The following is a 25,827-nucleotide window of genomic DNA, read 5'->3' as shown; positions in this document are numbered from 1 at the left end:
CAGGTTTTTCAATTTGAGAACAGTGAGTGTCTTGCAACTAAAAATGCTACTGGTTAATCCATTAACATCCTCTAACATGTCAATGTCTAGGCTTTCAATTCCTCTTTGTATTGCTGCACTGCACTAATAAATCTGTTCATATCGTTGGTGTTGTATTCTTTGCCAAATTTGAGGCAAAGTGATCGTATTGGCGACGTGATTTCTCGTGATACAATGACCGAGTATACGACATGGCATAAGGTGATGTAGTCTTTGAAGGTTTGAGATCTAGAACTAAAAGCCATAATGGATTCCACTGCTTCGAGAGGAGGCTTGTGGCGACGGAGTCTTTGGTTGGGAGAAAAGAGAGAATGTGAGACAGAATTGAATCTGGAAGGGAGCTAAACCTATCTTCTGTTGGAATGGATCGATATGGTTGAGAAGAAGACATTATAGCAATCACATGCCTCTCCTTTTAGCGAGGATTAATTTGGATTAGTAAAAGAGAAAATGTTAAGGAGATGATAAATATATAAATAGAATACAGGGTAAGTTTCTTGTTTGGATAAGAGAAATTTGATAATTTTGTGCAAAAATATTTCTTAATTTCCAATCAGAAATAAATAACTAGAAAATATTACAGGGTAAATGCCTGCTGCTGATCTACAATTATATTTTCTTCATTTCTTCCTTAATGGTTCAACTAAAATACATCAGTAGAGTGACCTTTCAGTTTGGTAAGGTGTCCTGTACAAGATGATGAACGTAACAGAACTCATATCTCATGACTCATTGTCTAGCTACACTGCTCATGATTCAGGTAAAGAAAGAGACTGTGTGACATGAGTACATTTTTGTAAGCATAATTTATCTGGGATGTATGTGAATCATAATCAGGGACCGATCCAGAAACTCACCATACTGGCTAGAAATAAGCTATACCTTACAGTAATTAGTAATTGGCATGAGATAAATTATGAGACTGGACTAACAAAAAAGATAACGAATCTATAGATATGGTTAAGGTTTAAAACTCCAATAGAAATGAAGAGCTTATGAAAAAAAGTCAAATATAAATGTGAATATGTATTTTGTCCAACTAATGTTTTAGACCGAGATTATTGTTGATCTTAAATGCAAAATTGAAAATGTATTTGGTCCAACCTAGAAATTTAAAAATATCTATTATGCTTTGTAAGAAATTACAGGTGTTGACTGTGATGGTCTTTTATTCTAGACTAGTTGGTATCCAATCTCAATCACTTGGTTACAAAATAAAAAACAAAAACTATTCTTGTATGTATATACATCTGTAATGTAATATTTACTCATCTTGGTGATAAAAATCTGGACCTAAATAACCATGATAGATTGGGCATCAAAAGCTTGAGTGGAACAAAACCATGGGATTCCTCTACTTGATGAGAAATTCTGGAACTGCTACTGTCTCTGGTGTGTTTTGATTTTGAAGTAGACCCATTAATCATTTGGTCGATCACTTCTTTTCCTTCACATATGATTTTAACATCACAACTTTCTTGTACGCTTTTTAACACCATGTCCGCAATGGAATTTTGCCTTCCTGGCCCTTTTTTGCTACTCAATATTCAAATAATAAAAAAAAAACATTTAGATCATGTTATTAATTAATGTAGAGTAGTGTCACACTCACACATGAGTTGTTTGTAGACAAGGTATGTTACGTGTTTGTGAGCTTAGCTCAGTTAGTTGGGACAGTGCATAAAATATGCAAGGTTTAGGGTTCAAACCCCGGCCACTACAAAAAAAAAAGACAAGGTATGTTACCTTAGATTAGAATGGGTAGTTCCAATCACCAATTTCCTTATATTTAGATTCCCTACAAGGTCCACAATGGCTTCAGCAACGTTGTCACCCTCAATAAGCATCATTTCTACCTTAACCTGTATGTTACGCTTTTCATTATTACTATTAGTACTTCATATTTACTCCATCAATACATATATAAGGTATCATGTATGATTTAGTTACCTTTGATTCAATACATAGCTTCATGAATTTCTGAAGGAGCAATTTCCTTAATTTGCTTTTCACTTGGGTCAAGTGGATGTTAACATGTTCTAGATTTACATGACTCCTTGGAATCTTTCCCACTATTTAAACATTCAAGATAGTATAATTTTACAAACAAATCAATATAAAGCTAATTTAGCATTTAATTAAAGAGCAATGTTATATCTCTAGAAAAAAACATCAAGAATTCTTCAAGAATAAAAAGCAACCAATCACAATGCACTATTTGCCACAATTCAAGGAGGTATGGCTGAAAAATAGGAAGTGGACAAATAAATCATGCAATTAAAACTTGCCACATGTGTCTTGAAAAATTCTTGATGCTATTTTTCTAGATAAATAGCATTTTCCTTAATTAAAATGTGAGATACGTCCTGACCAAAAAAAAAAATGTTAGATACGTATACATATTTTCATGAGAGATTTTTTCGGGAATGGAAGAGTGTAATAAAAAAAAACACCAGCTAAGGCATGGAAAATGAAATCAGGGCAATAATATATAGAATTTCTTGTATTATTATCTAATTTGTGACTATATTTTTCTCAAGGGACAGTCTATAATATGGACTCTGTCCAACATTAGACTAGGGGAGCGCCGGGAGCGTGACAGTAGTTTTGTCAAGAACTGTCATTAGATTAACTAGGGAAGCGATGGGTTAAACATTCAAGATCACTAAGAGACTTAGACACCATATCTCTACCTAAAACATTAAGACATTAGGTATGCGATTCTCTTCTCTTATATATCTAATATTTTCTCCATTTCTAGTCAATGTATGACATAATCACTCACACTTAAAACTCAACAATATTTTTTTTGGTTACATCGATTACAATATATACAATATATTGTATTGATCATTTGTCGATGTCATCTATTGCCTTTAAATATTAAAACCCACCAACGATTTTAAAATTCCTAGTAACCAAGTACAATTAATGTCAGCTCTTATGGCATGAAAAATGAGTTCAGGATAATAAAAAAAATCTGAAATGATTATTTAATTTGTGACTATTGCCCAAATTGTTTACGATTATGAAAAGAAAAAAAAAACTTATTTTGAATGTTTTGGTTATGGTTTTGGGTAAGTTAAAAATTATTGTCAAACACCAAAATGTACGAAAAAAAACATATTATTGTCAAAAAATGAAGTTATAATTACTGTCAAATGTACCAAAAAGCAAATTATTGTCAAAAAAATGATTATGAAAAGAAAAGAAAATGGAGGCTGTAATATTTATTTTCGTAATCAAATTATAATACTCAGAAACTACGACGAATTAATTGAGCAGTGCATTTTCCTTCAAAAGAAAAATTGAGCAGCACGTTGTTTCAGCATAACAATCACCAATACTCTCCCTAAATAATTATTATATGAACACAAAGATTTGATCACATCTTTTGGTTTAAGACACAAAAAAGAAAAAATGAAAAAAATAATTAAATAATTTTTTAAGTTATTATATGATATGATGTGCAATTAATAAGAGGCGTTTTTGAATCAATAACAATTAGATAAAGTTAAATTTAGTGATTTATGCTTATGTTGGAGGTCAAAAATTATAATGAGTTTTGTCTGTAAATAAGACAAGAAGGAGAGCAACTTACATGGAGTTGGAATTAGTTTGACTTGAGGGAAAACGTGTAGGAGAGAAACAGTAGTTGTAGAAGGTGTCACGGCATGTTTCAAGGTCCATGAAAGTGCTTCCATGCTTGAACTTCCACCATTTGTTCCCACTGCCACATAAACAACATCATCTAAATTATTATCATTGTGTATATCAAGAGAGAACACAGTACTGCTCTCACACCACTCCTCTTCTCTTATTGAATCCAATCTACTTTCCTTCTTCAAATTTATCTCAAACAGCTCTTCTGAATCACCATCATCGTCATCGTCTCCGAAATTGTAATCAAACACTTGGCTTTTCTTGAACCCAATAAAACCACAACCACAACTGGAGATTTCATCATCGTAGTAGTGCAAGCACTCAACATCTTGAATATCATGCTTAGTTGGCATCACATATAATGTTTTGTAGACGAAAAATCGAAGGCAAGCATATGTTAGTATTATGTTGTGCAAAGGAAGGTGTGTTGGTTATATTCTACATACCTTGGCCGAGAAGATTCCAAGTCAACTCAAATACTACTACTCCTTCCTCTTTTAAAATTTGGGTGTCCCTTTCTATAAACTATTTTGAAATTCTAATTTATTTATTTTTTTTAAAAACCTCCGATTAAATTGATATAATTGAAAAAAGAATGTATAATATTGACAAATTGAATAATAACTTAGCGTGGGATAGAATGACATTAATGCAATATAACTATGTTGGTGTCCTAAAACTATCATCTACAATGTACCCTAATAAGGGTTGCGAAAATATTTCTCGTAACGAGTAGAAAATGTTGTCTTAGCAATTTTTTGGCTACAACTATTACATGTTGTTTAAAAAGGAAAATGTTACATGAACACCTTTTATTCATACACTCCATTATACACCCGATGCATTAAGAACATTCTGGTAAATTCATCTCACAATCAAACTTTCTCTTTCATTGTGTGAGGTCCAAGTTGCCACGTGTCAGAATTTTGTGTGGGTGTAAGAGGTGTTTTTGCCACATAGGGGTGTACATATATCACCACTCTTTAAAAAAGTGTTGTCAGAGACAACAAATGATGTAGTGAGTTGAATGTTTAACGATCAAATAATAGTTGAGGCAGGGCCAATTAAAAAAAAAATTATGACTAACTTGAATAATGTTTTTCCGATCTAGATTCCAAAGGCTTGTTATTTTGAATTTTTGTGATTTCATGATAAATATGAGACTTTTTACACAGTCGAAAGTATGTGGCTAAGAATATGATAAAAGGTTTTACAAAATTGGAGATCAATTCAAAATATTTTACCGTGAAATGTAAACATGTGTCGGGTATACAAAAAAATTTAAAAATTGTGACAATTTACTTTTTGAAAAGTTAAAAATTAATTTCTTCCATTAAATATTTGCTATTCATTACATCATTAATATGTGCTCTTACATACCTTTCACAAAGACAAATTTTTTTTTTAGAGAAACAAGTACTAATTTTTGATAAATCACAAAGACTAATTTAAAAGCACATGTCCTCGTCAACAAATCAATAGCATTTGTATCACGCTACAGAAGCATTAATCTTGCGCGAAAACAATGCAAAAAATCATTCATTGACTGACTTGAGTCTTCATTATGTTATTGAGATGTATAGCTTCCTGTCTGTGAAGTCCGGATACGAGATACGATACGGATACGATACTGCACCGATACGCCGATACGGAAAAATTTCAAAAATCAAGATACGATACGGCTGGGATACGTTAATAAAAAAAATTATATAATTACATGTACAATATAATTATAACCATTTTTTTAATATGCAAATATATTAACAAACACAAGAAACCAAGCTCGTAGCACATTAACATAAATATAAATAATATTGACGATTAAGAGAGTGGTCATTAGTCAATTACATACGCAATATATACCAAAAAGAGCACCATCAGCTCGACGGTCGAGCAATTCGACGGTGGCCAAAGTGGACGGCGACCACTTTGGAAGAAAAAGTTGAAACCCTAATTTCTTAGAAAGGGAAAGATGCAATTGTTTGTGTGGTGTGGTGTGGGTCGTACGGGCACCAAAGAAAGATAAAGGAAATGTATATATATTATAGCAATCTAATGTTTTTATTCTTAGTTTTTACAAAAAAAACAGAAATCAAAATAATATAAAAAACACAAGTATCCGTGCGTATCGGGACGTATCCGAAAGTATCGGATAATTATTTTTTTTAAAAATAAAATTTAATATTTGGATACTCTCCAGATACGTATCGGGGAGTATCGGGCAGGTATCGGTGCAGGATACACAGGGGATACGGTACGTCATCCATTTTGAAGTATCGGGGCTTCACAGCTTCCTATATATGATGTGTATTGTGTATAGACACGTATACTATAATAGTATAATGAATTTTGACTGGGTCAAGAGAGAACCAGAACCAGAACCAGAATATGCCTTTTGTGATGAGGCAATTGTGGGCCACACATCCTATGAAAAGTCAAATCACATGGTTAGTTTAGTACTAAAGAAAGATTTTTATTTTTGTGATTCATAATATAAGGGATAATATAAAAAATGTTTGTCTTATGTGTGTTTGTTAATATAATCGTAACAAGTATTTAAGTGTATTGTTTAAACAATCTAAAATAGAAATTTTATTTTCAAAATAAAAGTCAAACATATGTAAAAATCATAATTACACATGTTTTAAAGAAAATTTATAACTTTAAAATGTTTAAACAATTCCTAAATGACATTTTTTAACATTTTCTTGTAAATAATAATCTAGGACAATATAAATATATCGACGGATAGTGTGAAGATAAACAATATTGACAAACCAGAAAGTGAAAGGCAAAACACAAAGCACACTAAATACAACCATATAAACGTTGAATTATGAAGTCTAGCTCTTGTTCAAGATAAAAGTTACTGCATATTGATGTGAAAAAGTTCATTAGCAAATCCAATACAACTCAAACTGTATACAACATATATGAAAAGTGTATTCAATCTTTCTGGTTTCAAAAACTATAATTCAACATCAACTATTGAATTTCAAACCATCCATTACAGAGTTACTATCTATAATGCAGTGCTATTGAGTAACACATCACAATGAATACATAAATGTAGTGATCATTTAAACTTAGGCTTGAAACAACATAAAACTGAATCATTTTCTTTAGTGTTCACTGAAGCATCGTTATTAACAGAGTTGGTAGCAGTAAATATCTGAGGAGAAGGTGAGGATAACATCATTTGCTCATTTACTTCCTTCCCTTCACATATAATTCTGACCTTGCAACTTTCTGGTGCACTCTTTAGTACTTGATCGCCCACACCGCCACTTCCTTTCTTTGATTTTGATTTTCTGTTCATAAAAAATGCTTAGTACTTAAAAGAAATTAATGTTTGATTTTTTACTCTAAATAAATAAATAAATACTACATACATACCTTAGATGGGATTTGTTTGCTCCAATGATTAAATTAGTGATTTGAAGAATGGGAATAAGGTCGAGGATGGCCTTTGCAACCAAGTCACTCTCTATTAGGATGGTATCCACCTTAACCTTTGAAAGAGAACAAGATTGGAGGAATTTGTGAAGGAGTTGTCTCCTTTTATCTTTTTCTTGATCCATATAACTCTCCACCTGCTCACCACTCACTTGATTCCTTGGAACCATCCCTACTCCCACTGCATGACACATCTTTAATTAGATTTATTAGATCTATTAATTTGATATGTAAATAAATAGATGAGAAATCATTACATGGATTTGGAATGTGTTTGATCTCAGGGAAAACATGTATGAGATAGAGAATGGTATTGGTAGAATGAGTAATAGTGAATAAGTTATTGAGTGTCCATGAAAGAGCTTCCATGCTTGTATTGCTTTTACCAACTGCCACATAAACACATGACTCTTGTTCAATTTCATTACCAATAATATCATCAAGGTGGTGCTGCTGCTGGTGGTTGATGGTTTCAATGCTGTCATCAACCTCCTCAATCTCATTGTTGAACATTATTTGGGATGAATGTGAATGTTGCTCCAAGATCTCCGTTGACTTGGCCGACGACATTTTTAATGGCTGGTTGGTTCTTGTTTGTTTGTTTGTTTGTTTGTGCATAATAGAGACCAATTATTTACATGTTTGTGTTTGTGTGTATGTGTTTTTTCTCTCTAATAAGAGAGAATGAATGGGATTCATTTAAGACAGGGGAAGCTCTTCTCTATCTCTTTATTTTCATCTACAAATAAACATATAACATTGGGATGCTCAACTGGATTGAACAAATAAAACATGGTAAATTTGGATATTTTTTAGTAAAAGTTTGGATAATTTTATATGGTCACAATTAAGAAAAAAACATACACATCATTTAATTATTTTAATAAAAAAATTGATCTTTTTTCCTTTGTACTTTTTTCAATGTAATGTTTAAATAATTAAAGATGTATTTATGACCACGCAAACATTGGCCCGTAAATTTTTTATTAAATGAAGTTTAGAATATAATACCTTGCAAATTCACATAGTAATATTTAAAGATGTTAATTTGTGCACGAATAAATAAAAAAATATGGATCTTTCTCTCCACAAAAAAAAAAAAAAAAAGTATGGTCCATGAGATCGTACGAGACGCAATAATTTGTATAGTAACTTAAATTTGTCAATAGGCAATAAGTTTTTTTTTTGGACAAAATAGGCAATAAGGTTTTGAAATTTGTATGATTTTAATAAAAAATATTCTAGATTTTATCTTTCTATAAAACTATTAAGATGTTACATATATAATGTGGATGTTAGATGTATATGTGACAAGTTCACATATAATCTAACTCCTTGTCGATCTGTCGTATCTTAAGGACTAAAATGCTTGTTTTTAAGTATTGTATCTTCACATTGAAGTCTTCAAATCTTTTGATGGTGTACTGTTGAGTTTGTAATTGAAAATTGGCAAGGGAATACCGTGAGAATCTCCATTTCCAAAGGGAGACAAATTAAAATAAAATAAAAACTAACTCTTCCTCCTCCATGAGTGAAAAATTAGTTGACATTTTTTGATACATTATATATAATTTAATCAAATGTTTAAAAAAAATATACTAGCATTCCAAAGTCCAAATAACATTCTAATGGATATTCTTATATTCTTTTGATTGGTTATATAAAAAAACAATTGATGGTTTAAAAATTATGAAGAGTCGGAATTATCACAAAGATGATATGGTATATAATTGATTCAATTCAAAGTTCCCAACCATGCAAATGACGTCGTTGTATCACTTGTTTCAATCAATATCAAGCTGTTAATTAATTAATTTTAACATATGAGAAAAATTTTCTACTCGTTTTGCATAAAAATCATAATTACTTTATCAAAGTTATTTTAGCCTTATTATTCCACTAAATGCACCATTTCCTTTTCTTTGTTTTTGGATAGATATATCTAGGGGTGGAAATAGGTCAGGTCATACTTTGATAGGTCTGAGTCTGGTCTACGAAAAAATCTATAAGTCTATTGCCTCTGACCTTGTAGGCTTGGTTTTTTTTGTCTCGTCTAACCTGGCCTAAAAGCCTATTTACGGTTACAGACATACTTCATATTAAAATCATTAAATAGTCTATTTAATCTACTTTTAAATAGGTTAAATCGACATTAAAACTTATTTCACCGTAAGGCTTGTATATCATTATAAGGCCTTAAAAGCTTGTTTCACTATGAGGCCTTAAAGGCTAAAGCCTATTTAAAAGTTCATTATTTGAATTGTTTCTTGATTTTTATATTTAATATAAATTATATTTTAATATTACATAAATAAAAAATTAACAATATGCATAAACAGATCGATCTATCAGACTTCGTAAGCTTTTTTGATAGTCTAAGTCTGACCTATTTACTTTTTTTTTGAACAAATGACCTATTTACTTAAAGAGACTTTTTCAAAAGGTTAAGCCTGCATTTTTAATAAATAGGTTAGACCAGGCCTAAACAAGCCAGATTGTAGGCTCTTGTAGACAACTCTGACGTATTCCTAACCCTAGATGCATCCTTTCCTATCACTCCAATAGTCTTGAATTGATTTTCATAAAATCACAAAATGATAAATAAAATAAAAAATGAGCAAAATATAATTTATTAATGTTTTTAAATATTCTTATATAAATTCGACTTACGTATTTATTACAAATATGTAATAAAAAAAATCAAATAAACTTTATTTAATTTTTATTAGTGATCAAGACTTAGTCAAACAGTAAATTTGAAAAAGATTTCAAAGAGAGACGTGTATTACTCCATCCATCTCACAATAATTGTCTATTTAGCATTTTTTCTTTTTATCAAAATAATTATCACTTTAGAATACCAATGCAACATTTATTATTTTTTTTTCATTATTATACCCTTATTTATTGAATTTCATTCTACTTAACTATTCCACTAACTACAATTAATAAGAGTATTTTAGTAAATGATATTAATTTTACCATTGAAATCAACACAATTAATCATTCCTTAATAATCGTACTATAATTTAGAGACGGAGGGAGTAGTAGAAACTATAAAGGGTTGCAGATCGAAATTCCTTATTAATATTACCTCTGTACCTAATTACTCCCTCCGTCCCTTAATGTAACCTCCCTTTCCTTTTTTCACATTTCTTAAGAAAAGCTGACAATGTAATTATTATGTCTGTTTTGTGTGTTAATATTACCACATTGTCCTTTGTTTGTATATGTATTAAATTTGACTTTTTAAATTTCAAAACAAGTTAGTAGTATTAATTAGGGGTATGTTTAGTAAAAAAATAATAAATGCATCTAGTAATTTGAAAAGGGGTTTAGATTTAGGGACAAAAAGAAAGTCAAATGGGTGGTTAGATATAGGGACGGAGGGAGTATAAGACCTTTTTGAGAATTTTTTGTTTCTTTTTATAAGACCCCTTTCTATTTTTAATTACATTAATTATTTCTTTACATACATGCCCCTATCTATTATTATTTTTTTCTTCAATCAGTAATAAATAACATATGGAAAACATAAACTAACTCTCTCTTTTAAGGATAAAATTGTAAAAACAATAGTGATTACAAACAACTTTAATGCAAATATTCACTTTCTTAATTTCCGTGATTTTAGCAAAAGAGTCTTATATATAGGGACTGAGGTAGTAATAATTACTAATGGTAGAATATTTTACCTCATCGTCTTAAATTGTATCTTTCCGCCTAACGAATAAAAAGTATTTTTCAAAATTTATTTTTGACGTGTTGATAGAAGATATCAAGATTTTTGGTTTTCAGTCCTTGAAAAAAAAATTATCCTTGTAAAATTTATTAATATTGAAATTGATTCTTGTAACATTAGAATATTTGACTTTACTTGACCAAAAAAAAATGATTTTTGTTCTTCAAAATAAGAACCTAAAATGAATATTACATGATCAATTTTAACATGACCTTTTTTCATGGACTAAAACGAAACATCAAAGATCAAAAGTAAAAAAATGATATAATTGAAAGGACTAAAACGAAAAGAAAAAAAAAGGCTAAAAATGTCATGGACTAAAGACATAATTAAAACTAAAATAAATGAATATTTTAAACGTTGTTTAATTTGCAAAATAATACTCCCACTATAATGATATTTTTTTAGATGCTTTGATGGTGGTATTGAGATTGAAAAATGATAGGATATGTGGCGTGTACATGCATGTGAATGCACCAAACCTAGTAGAAGTCACAATGCTCTAATAGCAAGAAGAAGAAGAAGAAGAAAACAAGGATAGAAGTCTATGAAACGTTTTAGAACAACCAGAGAATAAGACGCAGGAAATAGCCGGCGTGATTTACCAGTCAAAGAGAGAAAATTAATTAATTAATTAAGAAATGAAGTACGTAACTTATTTTTGGTACCGTTTCAAAGGGGGTGCTGTGCTGGGCAGTCCGATTCTGAACTCTATTGAAACTTTGAATTTTCGGCATTTACAATCTGTAGTATTTAATAATAATTAATAGATGATGCGGAAATGACTTAGCTATGAGAGGCACAGACATAAATAAAATTCGAGACAAGACAATGTTACATTGACAGCAATAAAATTTAAAAACATGATATAATTTAACATAATTACAAACAAATGTCAGTGTTGTATTGGTGTCAAACTCGACACATATCGTACACTGAGACAAGTCTTGAATGAGAAGTGTATGTGGAAGGAAATGGAAGAGATGACTTGGTGGTATGGTAGACCGACCCGCCCCGCGCACCTTTATTGAAACTTTCTTTCTTTGACTTAACATTACATGTTGACTGACTGACTTTCTCTCTAAACAAATTTATCTCTCTTTCTTAAGTTGATAGTTAGTTTAGTTGTTGTTGTTGCTAACAAACAATATCTATAGATCCATAGATAGATTACTTCAATCAATCTCTGTCTGTTTTTTTGTTTGTTTGTCTCTATTTCATTTACTACTAAATAACACTTTTGAACTCAACTCAACTCAAAGCAATAAAATGGATGCCATGAATCAGTTGCAGGAATTAATCAGCAAAGTTGACCACCCATTGCAGACAACTTTTCAGGTTAGTTAGCAATAGCATAGTTTTGATCAAATATAAATAAATATATTGGATTCTTAATTAGTAATAATAATTATAATTGCTCAACTTAATCAATGATCAGAATGTTCATCAAGGATATGTCACTGAAAACTTGACTCGCTTTCTAAAAGCAAGGGATTGGGATCCTTCTAAGGCTTATCAAATGGTATGTATGTATGTACAACTGCAACTCTCTTTTTGCTCAAATGTATTGTATTTTTTGTTAATGTCACCCTTACCTTATGTATATTCTCGAATCTCAGTTGATTGATTGTTTAAACTGGAGAGTACAAAATCAGATTGACAATATATTATCTGTAAGTTTCTATTCTATATCCTCCTTCATCCTTTACATGATTTCTTTATCACCTCTATTTTTTTACAAGTTTCCATGCTGATTTCTTTTTCAGAAACCAATTATTCCTGCTGATTTATATAGAACAATACGTGATTCACAACTCATTGGATTGTCCGGGTATACAAGAGAGGTGCTCATTCTTATTCATAATCTTTTTCACATCAATTGAAATGTTATTGACTTAGTTAGTAGTCAATTGGTTTATATCCTTCATTTTGCTTTCCTTTTCAGGGTCTTCCTGTCTTTGCAATTGGTGTTGGACTTAGCACATTTGACAAAGCATCCGTAAGTTTAATCAAGGTGTTGCTTTTCGTTGGAGCGGAGCGCCATCTATTACTCTATCTTCTGTCCTTCCTTATGTCATATTTGTATGTTTTCAGGTCCATTATTATGTGCAGTCTCACATTCAAATGAATGAATATCGCGATCGTGTAATCTTGGTGAGTATTCGTATTTACAGTCTTCATACTTAACCTATTATTTGAGTTTTTTGTTCTCTTCTTCTGACTCTCGTGATATGGTTGTAGCCTTCTGCATCGAAGAAGCATGGACGGCCTATTACCACTTGTGTAAAGGTTTTAGACATGACTGGCCTGAAGCTCTCGGCCTTGAATCACATTAAGGTACCTTTTAGTTTCCACTGCTACTTGATCCAATAGGACCAGATTCTTGAATAGTTGTTTAGTTGGTATAGTGAACAACTTTTAGAGCATGTTGAAAAGATCATTAGCAGGCCCGAACCAATTAACAGTAGTGTATCTGATACAAGTCAAATATTAGACATAACACAAATTTTTACTGCAAAATTTTGAGTTGAGGTCAAACTTTCCCTTAATTTATTGCTTCATGAATGTTTTCTTACTGCTTTTTATCTATATGTCTTGTATCATTGACTTGTTCATGCTGATGCTGCAGTTGTTTTTATCTATAAGCCATTAGTTTAGCAGGATGGAACATAGGTGCCTGCTTGGCATTTGTTTGCCTCAGATTAGAGAATGTCTCCATAAAGTTCTTGTATTTCTTTCAGCCACATACATGCCCTTAACATTTAATTTACTGTACATTGGAATACAGCTCTACCCTCCTTACACTCCACAAAGCCTTTGAAACTAGTTGTTGGAAAATGGTTCAATCTTCCAAGACAAGTCTATTAGTTACTCAAAACACCAACCGCAGTTGAAAGTGTAGAAATAACAGTATTACCTGTTCCAGAATTGGAATAGTTTTCAACATATACGTTTGGAGAAAGTGCTCAATTAGTCTGTGGACCTGTAACACAAGTTTTCTATGTTTATATTTCGATTGACAATCCATTCAACTAATCTTATTGCAATAAACTGTTAACTGACATCCTGTCAAAAAAAAAAAAAACTGTTAACTGACATTTTTCATAAAATTTTTGGCTGGATTTGAAGTTTCATCACACACATCTTATTTTTTAGTTGATTTGAAACTATTTTTTACCTCCGTAAATATATATCTTAACATTATCAGTCATTTTATCACACACTTGTTGTTTAAATTTTGTAAAATTTGACATCAATACCTATTAATATTAATTATACTTCAACTTTTGATTCATTCAAAATCATTTTTTCTTAATGAGTATTTTCGTGTCATCTTAGCATGTGTGTGTGCGCATGCGCGTGTAAAGATAAACGACCTTTGTGGTCCGTAAACGTTCGGTGCACTTTACAAAGTAAAGTACGGAATTGTAACCACTGATTAAAAAGATCAAGTAGCTTTTCATAATTACCTTTTAAATTGCCCCATTCAAATCTGTTTATGAAAAGCGGCAGAACTGCAGAATCCATTCCTAGAAGTGTATTTATTGGTTCTGAACTTCTTTACATTATTTATTTTTATTCCTTTTAGAACGCACACGGTAAGGGTGCGTTTGATGGTCAGGATAAGAAGACAGGATATGATAAAATTATCATATCCTACTCATATCCTCTGTTTGATGCACCGGTTGGATATGATACACTAATCCTATTGTTAATCCTATCCTGACAAGCCTTTGTATTTTCTATCCTGAGTTTAAGCTCGGTTAGAATTATCCTATCCCATTTTCTTATTTTGCCCCCGCTCTTCCCCATGACACAGTTCTGAAACCTTCTCTTCTCGCACAACCCTTTTCTCCCCTGCCTCCCCTGCCTCTCTTCAAACATCAAAGACATGTTCTTTCTATAGTACTTAGTGTCTATTTTTATATCATCTTATTGAATTTAACAAATTAAATTTGGTGTGTAGATCATGGATTATGCATCTCTGCCACATTTCTGTAGAAAAGAAGGCACTGGATCATCCAGACATTCAGAAGGTGGAAGCGAGAACTGCTATTCCTTGGATCATCCCCTCCACCAACAGCTTTACAACTACATCAATCAGCAAGCCAGACTCCGTGAAGCTGTTGCACCCATCAAGCAGGGATCATTTCATGTGGAATTTCCAGAACCTCCGGATGTGGATACAAGGGTTGCCAAGACTATAGAGTCAAAATTTGATAGCCTAACCTTGAATGGAAATAAGGAACAATTGAACAATTGGACTAGAGCACAGGCCTAATCCAAGACGGCTCAAGCCACCAGCTGAAGACTAGTTTAACAACTCAATAAAAGGAAATGAAACGCTACTAAAACAAGGAAGAAACAAAGGGTGTGTGACCCCAAACTTGTAGAAAACTGGGGTGGCTCTCAATGATTTCATGATAGGAAACATTAATAGATTCTCATAGTTATTTCAATTTGTATTTTCTTTTTTAATTCGTTAATTTGTAGAGTGAGGCCTTTAGTAGTATGGAGAGGGAATAAAAAGATAGGTCCTTTCTTGGGAAGGGTATGCTCTTTTTTGTAAGGAGTTTGGCACTGACGTGAAGAGTGTGTAACAATACAATAACCACCACTTACATCACAGTTCCAAAAATTTGAGACTGGCAATGCAACTGATACTTTTTTCATTTTAAATTTTAAATTGAGACCACAAAATCAATAGAGTACTGCTAGTGTAGAAGCTGTACGTCCAAATTACTTATACTAGGATTTTGTTTATTGTGAAATCCAGCTTTGTAGCATTTCTCAATGAAGAGAGAAAGAAATGTTAGATAATAAGCAGAAGCCAACTATAGTCAATTTGAATGGCATGTTGGGACAATTTATTTATGCTTTATTTCCAGTAAGTTAACCTTCTTTAGCATTGCGTGAATGCACATAAAATGTCATTAAGAATAGCTACATCTTATGTTGCTGCCTGGAATTAGAATATACAAATAGACAAAAACTTATCTACCAAGGGTCCTAGGAACATCGAGAAGAGAAAACCAGCATGTTAACAATGAGAAATCGTATTTGCACAAGATTTTTTAAGGTTTTTGTTTTTTTCATTTATGAAAGGTGGAAACATTAACATGGTTTCCAAATTGTATGGAAGAATTACTGCCTATAATAACTGATCATTCAGTGCAAGGAGTCTTCTTTTCTTCCAACGGAAAGGCAGAAAGCCAACACAAGAACCAACCAATATGTTTTCTTTCCCATTTAGCTTTTGAATCTCTGCTTTCAGTTCTAGATGCTCAACATCGAAGAATTATCTGAACAATCTGATATCGGTGAAGATGTACTATCAGGTTGACGACATCTCCTTAATTCACGTTCAATTGCCGCTTTTGCAGAATTTGCCTTCTCTGCATACCACAAAGCCGTCTCCATTGCAGCCTTTGTTTCCTCAACAGCTTTCAGGTTAGCTTCCACCTTTATGTCTAATTCATTTTTCCTTGTGTACATTCCTTGCAACTCAGCCATGATAGCTGCCTCTTTCTTTTCTGCCAATTCTTGGTATTCCTTCACTTTTCCATTCAGTGACTCAAACTCTTCTTTTGACATCCTGATCTTACCACTAAATTTTGAAATCGAGAGTCTACTTTGCACGTCGGAGATAATCTTCATCTCTTTAATGGCCTTTTGTTCTGCTGCTTTTGCCTCTTTAGCCTCTTCCAAAACAAGTTCTAGCTTTTTCTCTGCTTCTTCAGCCGCTGCTCGGGATGCTTCAGCTTCTTGCTTCAGTTCCTGAGCCTTTCTGCTCATCTCTTTGGCTTCTCTTCTTGCATCTTCTGTCTCCGATTGTAGCTTCTGGATTTTACAACTTTGCATGTAGAAGACATTGGCATCCACGGTACCTGGCTGAGGCCCCGCCTCTTCCGCGCTCTTTTTCAATTCACCAGTGAGGTTAGAAGCAAGATCTTCTGCTGCTTGTTTCTTCTCCTTCAGCTCATCTTGCTCTTTCTTCACTTGTTTCAATTCTGTCCTAAGAGAAAATACTAGCTTCTTAAGGGAGATTTCTTCTGCAGCAACATCCTGCAGTGTCTTTGTGGCTTCTTTAAGTTCTGAAGTTAGAAGTTTCACAGAATCCATCTTGGAAGCATGAAGCTTTTTCATCTGCTCTTGAAGAACCTCAATCTCTGCACTTGTTTCGGCAAGTTTCGCGTCTAGATTTTGGATTAGTTCTGGATCATCATATTCATTCTTTAAGGCCTCCAGTTTTTTCTGTGCTTCTTCTTTTGCAGTTTTGTAAAAGTCGAATTGGGTTTCATTTTGTGCAGAGGCAAGCTTCAAGTGCTCTATCGATGCTTTCATGGTTGCAATTTCCTCTGAGAGCTCACCGATCCTTTCTGAGTTAAATTTTGCAGAACGCTGAGCTTCTCCTGTTGCCTGCAATGCTGCTAGCTTTGCCTCCAAAACTGCATCAAAATCCTGCCTGATTTTCGTGAGTTCTTGCTTGGAAGAATCTAGTTCGGCTACCTTAGTCGTGTACTCGTTTCTTGCATTTTCTAGTTCTTGTTTCCAAGCTTCATATCCTATAACTTTTAGGGATAGGGTCTTTTCAAATGGTTTGCCCTTATTCCTCACAGCTTCAGCCGCTTTGATTGCTGATTCCTTGGATTCTCTCACATTGTTCAGCTTGGTTGTCAAACTCTCAAGGGTCTCCTTGGCCTTCTCAAGGTCAGAAAGTGCTTTAACTTTCGTGGTCTCAGCACTAGCTACGTGTTTCTTTAACTTACATAATTCTTTTTGGGCCAGGATAAGCTGTGTCTCCTTTTCAAATACATTCTGCAGATCACCAAAGAAGTGTGAAACTTGTTTAGGTGTAACTAACATGAAAAATGAAATCATTCTCAAAATGTGTGTCTCATGCAATGCTATAGACATAAAATAATAAAAAGTTTTTCCCATGACGAGAGGGCCTTTTGTATTGTTTGTGTGTCAAATTGCCTAACATCAGGTATTGTGTGAAACTTTGGATATCAAATTTTTTTGACTTTAATATCTTTCTTTCCAACATTTAAAATGTCTAGGATTAAAATGTTTTGATGAATATTCAATGTGATATATATCATAATGTTGAAAATTACAAAATCATTTCCTATGAAACAATATGTACAAAAAAAAATCCAATATGGTATAAATTATTATACTTGATGTATATACCTCTGACGATCTTCTCTTGACAGCGAATCTGTCCTTAGGAACTGCTACTTCACCAAATAAACTAACAGCAGCTTTGACAGATTGGAATGGTACCCTTGTGTCAATCTCTCCAACCTCTCCCCTTGGAGAATCCACCTTTCTCATATCTTTGCTCTAACTTGGAAATATATATAGTATATCTGCAACCAGATCATTCTATTGATTAGACAACGTATATGAATATGCAACGCCATATATTTAATATGATATGATTATACCACATTATAAATGTTTGTTTTTCAAAGACTTGATTATCTTAAAGAACTAAATATTTATTGTTTCATTGAACACACAATGAAGATCGAACGGCATATGTATATGAACGAAAATGATCACAAAGCTGCAGCCACCTTATTATTATGTTACAAAAATGGAAAATAATTTATATTCTTACGTGAAAGAAACAAAGATGAAGGAGGAAAATCCCCTCTAGGTAGAATGAATCTCCAAAGCAAAGGGCGTTGGAACTCAAAAGAACCCTGATGAAAAAGGTAGGTTCTTTGAGTCCAACTTTACATTTGAAAGCTCTTGGCCCTTTGAAAAGAAAATAATCTCAGATAATGGTTGGTTAAATCTGTTAGGATGAAGAATTAGTTATGCTATTTTAGCACAAGGGACAGAGAGGTTTGTGGATGTGCTGACAGTATGTACCATTAAACAACCAAACAGGCTGGTCAAATACAAAAATGACCTTTTTCCCCTTATGTATTTGACAAAACATCAACCAATATATTTGGAAATGCCACGCTGGACATTCCATGGTAAAAATGTAATTTGAAAATAACACATTAACTTAGGGAATGGTCCTTAAGGTTGCAGTTCAATACCTCATGTTTAGATGTTGGCTAATAGCTGTCATTCTTCTTGCATGGTTTAGGATTATGATATACAAAAAAAAACTTGTTAATCTAATACTATGTTATCAAGACAACAAATTCAATACCGTTAGATCCTTCGAATGTACTAATAACTAATCCATGTGTTTATTATAATAACCATCGAGGAGATTGAATATTCTTCTCTAAGATGAGAGTTTGTGTTTTCAATACAATACATTTTTCTCCTCCTCCTAAAATAATATTGTGTTGTGTTTCCTTTTTATGGATTTATGGTTGCGATTTGATGTAATTAATTAATGGGGTTAATTATGTTTTTGGTCCCTACAAAATGGCGACCTTGTAAGTTTAGTCCTTACTTAATTTTAATAGCATTTTTAATCCCTACAAAAAATTTCTGCACTCAATATTAGTCCTTACTCAATCCAAATTTGTTTAATTCATGCTTAAACTCTTAAGTTTTTCAACAATTTTTTACAGGCGTGTTAAGAACGTTATTAAAAGGTCCTCCGAAAAAATATCGCAAAAATTTGATTTCTACGTCGATATTTTTGTTACTTATATCTTAAACTTTTGTCGTTTTAAAAAATTCATATTTAATTTATTTCATGTTAAAAAATTATAGATTTTAGTAAATGAACCGTTCATAGTGTTCTAAACTTGTATAAAAAGAATCGTTAAAAAATTTAAGACTTTAAAGATTAAGAAATGGATGTCGCTTTTTTGAGGGAAGTATATAATAATAGGTTTAAGATAAGTGACTGCAAGCAAAATTTCATACTTAGCTTTGGTTATTTTTTGACACCACATTAAAACTATTGATTGATTTGTAGTTTCATCACTTTTAAATTTTCACATCAAAAGTATGTGAGTTGTGAAACTATTTATCACATTTTACCATCACAAGTATATGATTATCCAATATACTTTATGTGATGCAATTGTTTTTAGAGACCTACATGAATACATACATGTAGGTCATATCTCTGTCGTTAGAACATTGTCGATCATCGAAACTCCTCAACCAAATGTAGAAAATCACAAATTCAAAGGCTCTACCCACTCTCCGATAAAAAAAATTTGTATTTTGATTTATATTTAAGAGAAACAAAACCACAGTTGAAAACAAAACAAAAAAAAAAAGTGTCGAAGGTTCACCATATAAGTGTCCTGTATAAATAAATTACTTGTGGACCATGCACCACATGCTTTACTTGTGCATTGCTTGGGTTGGGTTGTTAAACCATTCAAAGAATCGCAATCAAATACCAAGATTTTCTCCTTTGCTGGTTTTTCACATATTTAACCTTTTCATAATATTATTACTCCCTCCGTTTCAAAATGAGTGTCACTTTAGCAAAAAAAAATTTGTTTCAAAATGAATGTCACTTTACATTTACCAATAAATACTCCAACTTTTCTCTCACACATTTTTCAATGCAATTTTAATTTTGTCTTTTTCTTATAAAGTAAGGGCAGTTTAGTAAAAGCGTTATATTCAATGATTATTTCATTACATTTCTTAATCTGTGTGCCAAAGCCTAAAGCGACACTCATTTTGAAACGGATGGAGTACAACTTATAGTAATACAAGTATCTAAACTATGGCCTTAAAAAAAAAAAAAAGGATCAAAAGAATGTACGAAAAAATTCAATATAGATATATAATTGCTTATAAAAATCCATACATCCAAATTACGGACAAAATAAATTGGATGCTGATACATGAATTAGTCGCAAGAGTATTCAAAGAAATTGTGTTGAGAAAGATTGAACTGATGGCAAATTAAAGGAGATTAGTTTGTGTAGTTAGAAATTAGTTGAAAGGTAGCTATTTTTTTTTTTTTTTAATATTATATGAAAGGTATTCTGTTAAAATATTCCTGTTAAGTTCTTGTAGCAGCTACGTAAGTGTTATCGCATTAAATGTAAAGATGAAGTACATGTTTGGAATCACAGTGATTTTGTTGAAGCTTCGAAGTGTAGCTTTTGCCCAAATCACGGTGGGTCAACGTGATTTAGCTAAACTCAGACTAGACTATATTTCTCGATTCTCTCTTGTCAACACTGCATTGATGACCTTTACGTATAGTTCACAAAAAACATAACTACAGATGGTTGTGAAGCTGAACTAATACCATTTATTCCTCTAAGCCAACATATATGCTTTGTCCTTCCAAAGAAGTTGTAGCAGTGTTGAAAAGCAATATGATGTAAGGAGATCTTTGTCACAATGATGAACGTCTCCAAGTGGAGCCTTGCCTGCAAAATGCAGAAGTTAGACATCCCAGAAAGAACATGGGACACGCTTTACCGACTAAAAGAAAAGGCTTACATGAGCTCAACGACTAGGGCAGATGCACCTCCTCCCCCATTGCAGATGGCACCAACACCATACTTTCCACCCTTATGTCTCAATACCTGAAACATAACCCGGCTAAGATATCCACAAATCACGAAAATAAAATTGTAGAGTATAAGAACGTGGGGACAAGGGTGAAAGAAAATGATATATAGAGCAACTGAGGTCTCAAGTTACCCCTAATAGTGTAACTAAGATGCGAGCTCCACTGCAACCCAATGGATGTCCCAATGACACAGCTCCTCCATGCACATTAAGTTTTTCCTGCATTTGAGGGAACAATGAAGGAATCAAAATGCTGAAGAAGCCAGAACAACCAAAAAGTGACATGTTAATATACAAAAGAAACAAAGAGCCGAGTAACATGAACCCTCACAGGATCAAGACAGAGAAGCTTCTGATTCGCAAGAGCCACAGCCTGCATAGAAGTTAGAACATGATTAGCGTAAATCAAGAGAGCATGAACAAATAAAAAATGTGATGTATTCCATACAGAAAATGCTTCATTTATTTCATAATAATCAATTTGAGAAGCCTCAAGACCAGCATTTGATATAGCTTTTGGTATTGCCAGGGCAGGAGCAGTTGTAAATAATTCGGGTGCCTGCAAAAATACTTTTGTTTCAGTTCCAATTCCAGTTCCAAATGCTTCTATTAATCAAGACCGAAAGATACATTAGCTTATAGCACCTGAGCTGCATCCGCAAATCCTTTTATCTTAGCGATTACATGTAATCCAAGCTCGTGTGCCTTCTTTTCACTCACTAGCACTAATGCAGCCGCACCGTCACTAGTCAAGTCAATAAACATCGCATTATCAAAAAGAGAGCATGTAATTTAGAACCTTATGGTTGCCTACCCCCAAATTTTGGAAGGCATAGGAATTTATTAAGCAAACTTCTTTTAGCGACATACAGGATACTCCCCACAGAACTTGCTGGGAATCCCTCCAGAATTGATGAAACACTATTAATAACGGATCTTGATAGTTCATATTCACGGAAAATAATTAATGGGAATATTCTGAGGTCTTGGAATTTCCTCAACTCTTGAGACCATCAAATATTCATCTTAGAAAATGCATATTGTATTTTCAAGAAATCATAGAAATACGAGAAACAATTACTACCCAATCATCTCATTTTTGGATGAAGCTACATCCCTCGACTATATACAGGGTGACTTTTGAGGAATTGGTGCAAAAAGGCAAGTTGATCTCCAAGAGTGATAGAGTTCTTGTAAATTGCAATCCCCTTCAAAAGAGAGATCTTTAGGAAAGTGAGATCGAGAGAAGTCCTCTTTTATTATGAAAGTCAAGTCATTGTATATTTTACTTTAGAGTGAAGGCATTATATTTGGATTATAAAATCTTATGATTTTTTACATTCACATTGGGAGGGTTTTTCACGTCAAATAAAGTCTTAGTATTGACCATCTTTTTAATTATTTTCTTAATCACACAGTGACACAGAGAAGGACCTTTGTTTTGGTATTTCCCAATAGGATTCACATGGGAATCGAATAATGCATGTGTTGGTAAAATATACAATGTATACAGAAAAACACGCAGATGAGGTGAGATAGAGAAGGACCTTATGCTAGAAGCATTGCCAGCGGTCACAGTGCCCCCAACCTTTTTAAAGTTTGGTCCAAGCTTCCTTAACTTTGCAGCATCAAACTGGCAACATAGATAAGAAAACTATTAAACGAAACACAGGAGTTTTCACTGTATACCAAAAGAGAGCAAGTATATTTCATACAAAAACTTCAGTTGAAGGCTTCTACCTTAATGAACTCTGGTCTGTATACAACAGACATACATGACAATAACAATGTAAACCTAAAATATGAGTATGCACGACATACTATATGATACATTCAAGATAGTTCACATGTTTCTGAATTAATCTATTTACCTTTCCCAAACCTTCGTCTTTATCAACTAGTGTGGAGGGCTTTCCTCTTCCACTGAAAATTTCAACCTGCAAGAAGCAGAAAGTGTTAACTGAAAATCACAACAACAACACTGCATAAGTTATCAAGAGTTTCAAAGCGCCATGAACCATAATCATACCGGAACTATCTCCCAAGCAAAATGGCCACCATTTTGTGCAGATATTCCTCTCTCAAAGCTTTGAATGGCATAAGAGTCCTGGGAAATAATATATACATATTATAATAGCAGAGCAAAACAAAGTAATCAAACCTCATTCAACTAAGGATTCTAAGGAGTTGAAAAAATGTTCAAGGGACATATATTACCCAAAAGAAAGTTCAAGGGGGAGTGGTCTCATGTGATATTGATTAAGATAATTGAAGTAGTAAAGGACTTAAGTTAATTAAGTAAGAAAGCGAGTAAAATTCCAACTGATCCATTTACTAGGGAACACTACCTGCTGATCTCTAGTTATGGCATGCTTATCTGCACACATTTCTGCACAAACTCCCATGCCGAAGTCATTATAGACATCCCAAAGGCCATCTTTGAGCATCCCATCAATGATAGTATCATGTCCTAACCGAGATCCCTTCCTGATTTAGATACAAAATACATTGATAGTGAACATCAAGAACTAACCAAATACTCCTAGAAAGATGGACTTCATCAAATGCTAACTTATAATCTGCAACTAGGTGGCATAATTTCAACACGGTAGCTAAGACAAAGTCCTCCCATTAAGCTCAGCAGCATATATCATCAGATTTCACAACATTTTATCAACAATCACGAAAGAGAAAGGACAAAACCTTGCTTCTGCAATGTACTTAGGTGCATTTGACATGCTTTCCATACCACCAACCACAACAACATCATTGGAACCCAACTGAATGGTTTGTGCTGCTAACATGGTAGCTGCAATAATAAAATAGATGAAACCATGATTTCATCGCAAATGGGCATATTTAAATGGGAAAGTAGCCTTTTACAAAAGGAACATACCTTTCATCCCAGAGGAACAAACCTTGTTAATAGTAGTGCAGATAACAGATGTAGGTATTCCAGCACCTAATGCAGCCTGTCTAGCAGGCGCCTGCCCTAAATTTGCACTAAGAACATTCCCAAAAAACACTTCTTGCACAAGTGATGGATCAACATTGGCTCTCTTGAGAGCAGCTGCAGATTTATATATATCAACTTAGATTCCCGTTTGGATAAACAGATTAATTTAATGCTTATAGCACAAGTGTTTATCATAAATATATAAGTGCTTATTATATCTATAACAAAAGATAAAAGTACAAATTGAAATAGTTTTGACATAAGTTATAAGGTGTCTTGCTTTGACTGAAAATGAATGAATGAATGGATGAATGAATACCTTTAATAGCGAGTGAGCCTAGGTGTGTAGCAGAAAGAGAAGATAGGGATCCAAGGAAAGCACCCATTGGTGTCCTTGCAACACCAACAATACAAACATCTGTACTAGACACAGACAGTAACCAAACCAAAACAAAACTTATGAATATCATGAATATGATGATACTACATAATTATTGATAATGGTATGAATCTAGCTAAAAAGAAACATGGATGGATTATTACTATTGAAGAAAGTTTGATTGAATAAAAGACAGACAGACAGACAGACCTCGAGATTTTGAAGAAGACATGGAGAGCGTAGCAGCAGGAAACAGAAAAGAGAAAGAGGCAATATGTTGTTTTTACAATCAAAACAAAACGAGAGATGAAAATGGTAATGAATGTGATGTGAGTGAGATGAAATCCAATGAAACAAAACAAAGACAACGTTGTTTGTTGGAGAACTAAACTAAACTAAACACGACACGGCAGTATGTATGATCATATCGTTACGTGTTTGGAGGGACCCACACCCACTTCACTTCAATCTTAGCAATTACCATCATTGTGTCATCAAAAGGATCAACTCGTTTCTCCGCATTTATCCTTCTAAAAAACTTGTAACAATTTTATTTTATTTTTTTAAAAAACAAAACAATGTATTTTTAAATGAAAAATGTAAGGACATTTTCTTTTCAACACTTTGTCTCGTCACTTTAAGTGAATCTATTTTCAAAGTGTGAGGTTCACATTAATTTAAACCAATAAAAAAAAAAACGAGTGTTAAAAATAGCGTGTTGTTAGCACTACATTTTATTTAAAGATGTTTAAATAAATAAAACCCCGTAAAGTCTTACTCAATTCTCTCAATATTATCAAATTGTATGTACTCCCTCAGTCCTTAATTATAAACAACAAGAGGTAGTATTTTTTTTTATCAATAGTGAAGCTATTGTATCTACCGATCTTAAATTGCATAATTCTTCCTGTGCATAAGATCCAAATCCTAATTGCTCCTTCCTTGTTAAGATCCGCAAATTCTTTGACCAGAAAACGTCGCCAAATTCAAGTTTTGGGAAGTTGTACTTGTTTAGTTATATTTGTTTCGGTCATTTTAAGCGTGAGTAACCGATACATGATTAAAAATTAACTTTATAATCAAGTACTGTAATTTATGCAATATTTATATGAA

The 25,827-nt window shown here is 32.9% G+C and overlaps 5 protein-coding genes across 7 annotated transcripts; 1 reads left to right on the top strand and 4 right to left on the bottom strand.

The window, feature by feature from the left end:
• Positions 1 to 1,132: 1,132 nt before the first annotated feature.
• LOC146903576 (putative U-box domain-containing protein 53) lies at positions 1,133 to 4,112 on the bottom strand. Of its 2 annotated transcripts, none has more exons than XM_085734659.1 (4): positions 3,641 to 4,112; positions 1,990 to 2,111; positions 1,786 to 1,913; positions 1,133 to 1,575 (listed from the first exon to the last, which is right to left on the bottom strand). In XM_085734659.1, exons 1-4 carry the CDS (start codon positions 4,053 to 4,055, stop codon positions 1,308 to 1,310), a joined length of 933 nt encoding a protein of 310 aa, XP_085590785.1. In that variant the 5' UTR covers positions 4,056 to 4,112; the 3' UTR covers positions 1,133 to 1,307. The 2 variants fall into 2 exon arrangements, with proteins under 2 accessions (XP_085590785.1, XP_085590786.1); XM_085734660.1 differs by having other exon boundaries at positions 1,786 to 1,901.
• A 2,440-nt stretch (positions 4,113 to 6,552) lies between these two features.
• Positions 6,553 to 7,965, bottom strand: LOC146903575 (U-box domain-containing protein 54-like). Its single transcript, XM_085737819.1, has 3 exons — positions 7,416 to 7,965; positions 7,099 to 7,339; positions 6,553 to 7,013 (listed from the first exon to the last, which is right to left on the bottom strand). Exons 1-3 carry the CDS (start codon positions 7,774 to 7,776, stop codon positions 6,779 to 6,781), a joined length of 837 nt encoding a protein of 278 aa, XP_085593945.1. The 5' UTR covers positions 7,777 to 7,965; the 3' UTR covers positions 6,553 to 6,778.
• Positions 7,966 to 12,006: 4,041 nt separating this feature from the next.
• On the top strand, positions 12,007 to 15,580 carry LOC146903574 (phosphatidylinositol/phosphatidylcholine transfer protein SFH9-like). Its single transcript, XM_085737253.1, has 9 exons — positions 12,007 to 12,238; positions 12,339 to 12,422; positions 12,520 to 12,573; positions 12,667 to 12,744; positions 12,846 to 12,899; positions 12,995 to 13,054; positions 13,142 to 13,270; positions 14,490 to 14,585; positions 14,868 to 15,580. Exons 1-9 carry the CDS (start codon positions 12,170 to 12,172, stop codon positions 15,180 to 15,182), a joined length of 939 nt encoding a protein of 312 aa, XP_085593379.1. The 5' UTR covers positions 12,007 to 12,169; the 3' UTR covers positions 15,183 to 15,580.
• Positions 15,581 to 15,941: 361 nt separating this feature from the next.
• Positions 15,942 to 20,115, bottom strand: LOC146903573 (WEB family protein At1g12150-like). Of its 2 annotated transcripts, none has more exons than XM_085737817.1 (3): positions 18,964 to 20,115; positions 18,098 to 18,276; positions 15,942 to 17,719 (listed from the first exon to the last, which is right to left on the bottom strand). In XM_085737817.1, exons 2-3 carry the CDS (start codon positions 18,239 to 18,241, stop codon positions 16,178 to 16,180), a joined length of 1,686 nt encoding a protein of 561 aa, XP_085593943.1. In that variant the 5' UTR covers positions 18,242 to 18,276; positions 18,964 to 20,115; the 3' UTR covers positions 15,942 to 16,177. The 2 variants fall into 2 exon arrangements, with proteins under 2 accessions (XP_085593943.1, XP_085593942.1); XM_085737816.1 differs by lacking the exon at positions 18,964 to 20,115 and adding an exon at positions 18,531 to 18,754.
• A 748-nt stretch (positions 20,116 to 20,863) lies between these two features.
• Positions 20,864 to 25,093, bottom strand: LOC146903572 (acetyl-CoA acetyltransferase 2-like). The gene is made up of 14 exons (XM_085737818.1): positions 24,925 to 25,093; positions 24,655 to 24,753; positions 24,276 to 24,449; positions 24,083 to 24,188; positions 23,728 to 23,866; positions 23,409 to 23,486; positions 23,251 to 23,316; positions 22,927 to 23,012; positions 22,025 to 22,124; positions 21,828 to 21,938; positions 21,711 to 21,752; positions 21,512 to 21,598; positions 21,308 to 21,393; positions 20,864 to 21,234 (listed from the first exon to the last, which is right to left on the bottom strand). The coding sequence occupies exons 1-14, from the start codon at positions 24,944 to 24,946 to the stop codon at positions 21,201 to 21,203; spliced, it is 1,230 nt and encodes a 409-aa protein (XP_085593944.1). The 5' UTR covers positions 24,947 to 25,093; the 3' UTR covers positions 20,864 to 21,200.
• Between the last annotated feature and the right edge of the window lie 734 nt (positions 25,094 to 25,827).

Source organism: Medicago sativa, chromosome 8, assembly GCF_051527215.1.
Source record: "Medicago sativa cultivar Bolivia chromosome 8, Bolivia_mono, whole genome shotgun sequence".
NCBI classification, from domain to species: Eukaryota; Viridiplantae; Streptophyta; class Magnoliopsida; order Fabales; family Fabaceae; genus Medicago; species Medicago sativa.
Note: the sequence above shows the minus strand (reverse complement) of the source record. Positions and strands in the feature narration are given on the sequence as shown.

Excerpts from the sequence above, each read along its gene's own strand:
- LOC146903575 (XM_085737819.1), bottom strand. The coding sequence starts at position 7,776 with ATGCACAAACAAACAAACAAACAAACAAGAACCAACCAGCCATTAAAA. Across the intron at positions 7,340-7,415 it reads CAAACACATTCCAAATCCAT|TGGGAGTAGGGATGGTTCCA; the intron begins GTAATGATTTCT and ends TGTGTCATGCAG. Across the intron at positions 7,014-7,098 it reads GCAAACAAATCCCATCTAAG|AAAATCAAAATCAAAGAAAG; the intron begins GTATGTATGTAG and ends TTTTATGAACAG.
- LOC146903574 (XM_085737253.1), top strand. The coding sequence starts at position 12,170 with ATGGATGCCATGAATCAGTTGCAGGAATTAATCAGCAAAGTTGACCAC. Across the intron at positions 12,745-12,845 it reads TGTCCGGGTATACAAGAGAG|GGTCTTCCTGTCTTTGCAAT; the intron begins GTGCTCATTCTT and ends TTTCCTTTTCAG. Across the intron at positions 14,586-14,867 it reads ATCCTCTGTTTGATGCACCG|ATCATGGATTATGCATCTCT; the intron begins GTTGGATATGAT and ends TTTGGTGTGTAG.
- LOC146903572 (XM_085737818.1), bottom strand. The coding sequence starts at position 24,946 with ATGTCTTCTTCAAAATCTCGAG. Across the intron at positions 24,189-24,275 it reads TTGTTCCTCTGGGATGAAAG|CTACCATGTTAGCAGCACAA; the intron begins GTATGTTCCTTT and ends TTATTATTGCAG. Across the intron at positions 23,317-23,408 it reads TTGCTTGGGAGATAGTTCCG|GTTGAAATTTTCAGTGGAAG; the intron begins GTATGATTATGG and ends TGCTTCTTGCAG.
- LOC146903573 (XM_085737817.1), bottom strand. The coding sequence starts at position 18,241 with ATGAGAAAGGTGGATTCTCCAAGGGGAGAGGTTGGAGAGATTGACACA. Across the intron at positions 17,720-18,097 it reads TCAAGAGAAGATCGTCAGAG|AATGTATTTGAAAAGGAGAC; the intron begins GTATATACATCA and ends GGTGATCTGCAG.
- LOC146903576 (XM_085734659.1), bottom strand. The coding sequence starts at position 4,055 with ATGCCAACTAAGCATGATATTCAAGATGTTGAGTGCTTGCACTACTAC. Across the intron at positions 2,112-3,640 it reads CAAACTAATTCCAACTCCAT|TGGGAAAGATTCCAAGGAGT; the intron begins GTAAGTTGCTCT and ends ATGTTTAAATAG. Across the intron at positions 1,576-1,785 it reads ACTACCCATTCTAATCTAAG|CAAAAAAGGGCCAGGAAGGC; the intron begins GTAACATACCTT and ends AATATTGAGTAG.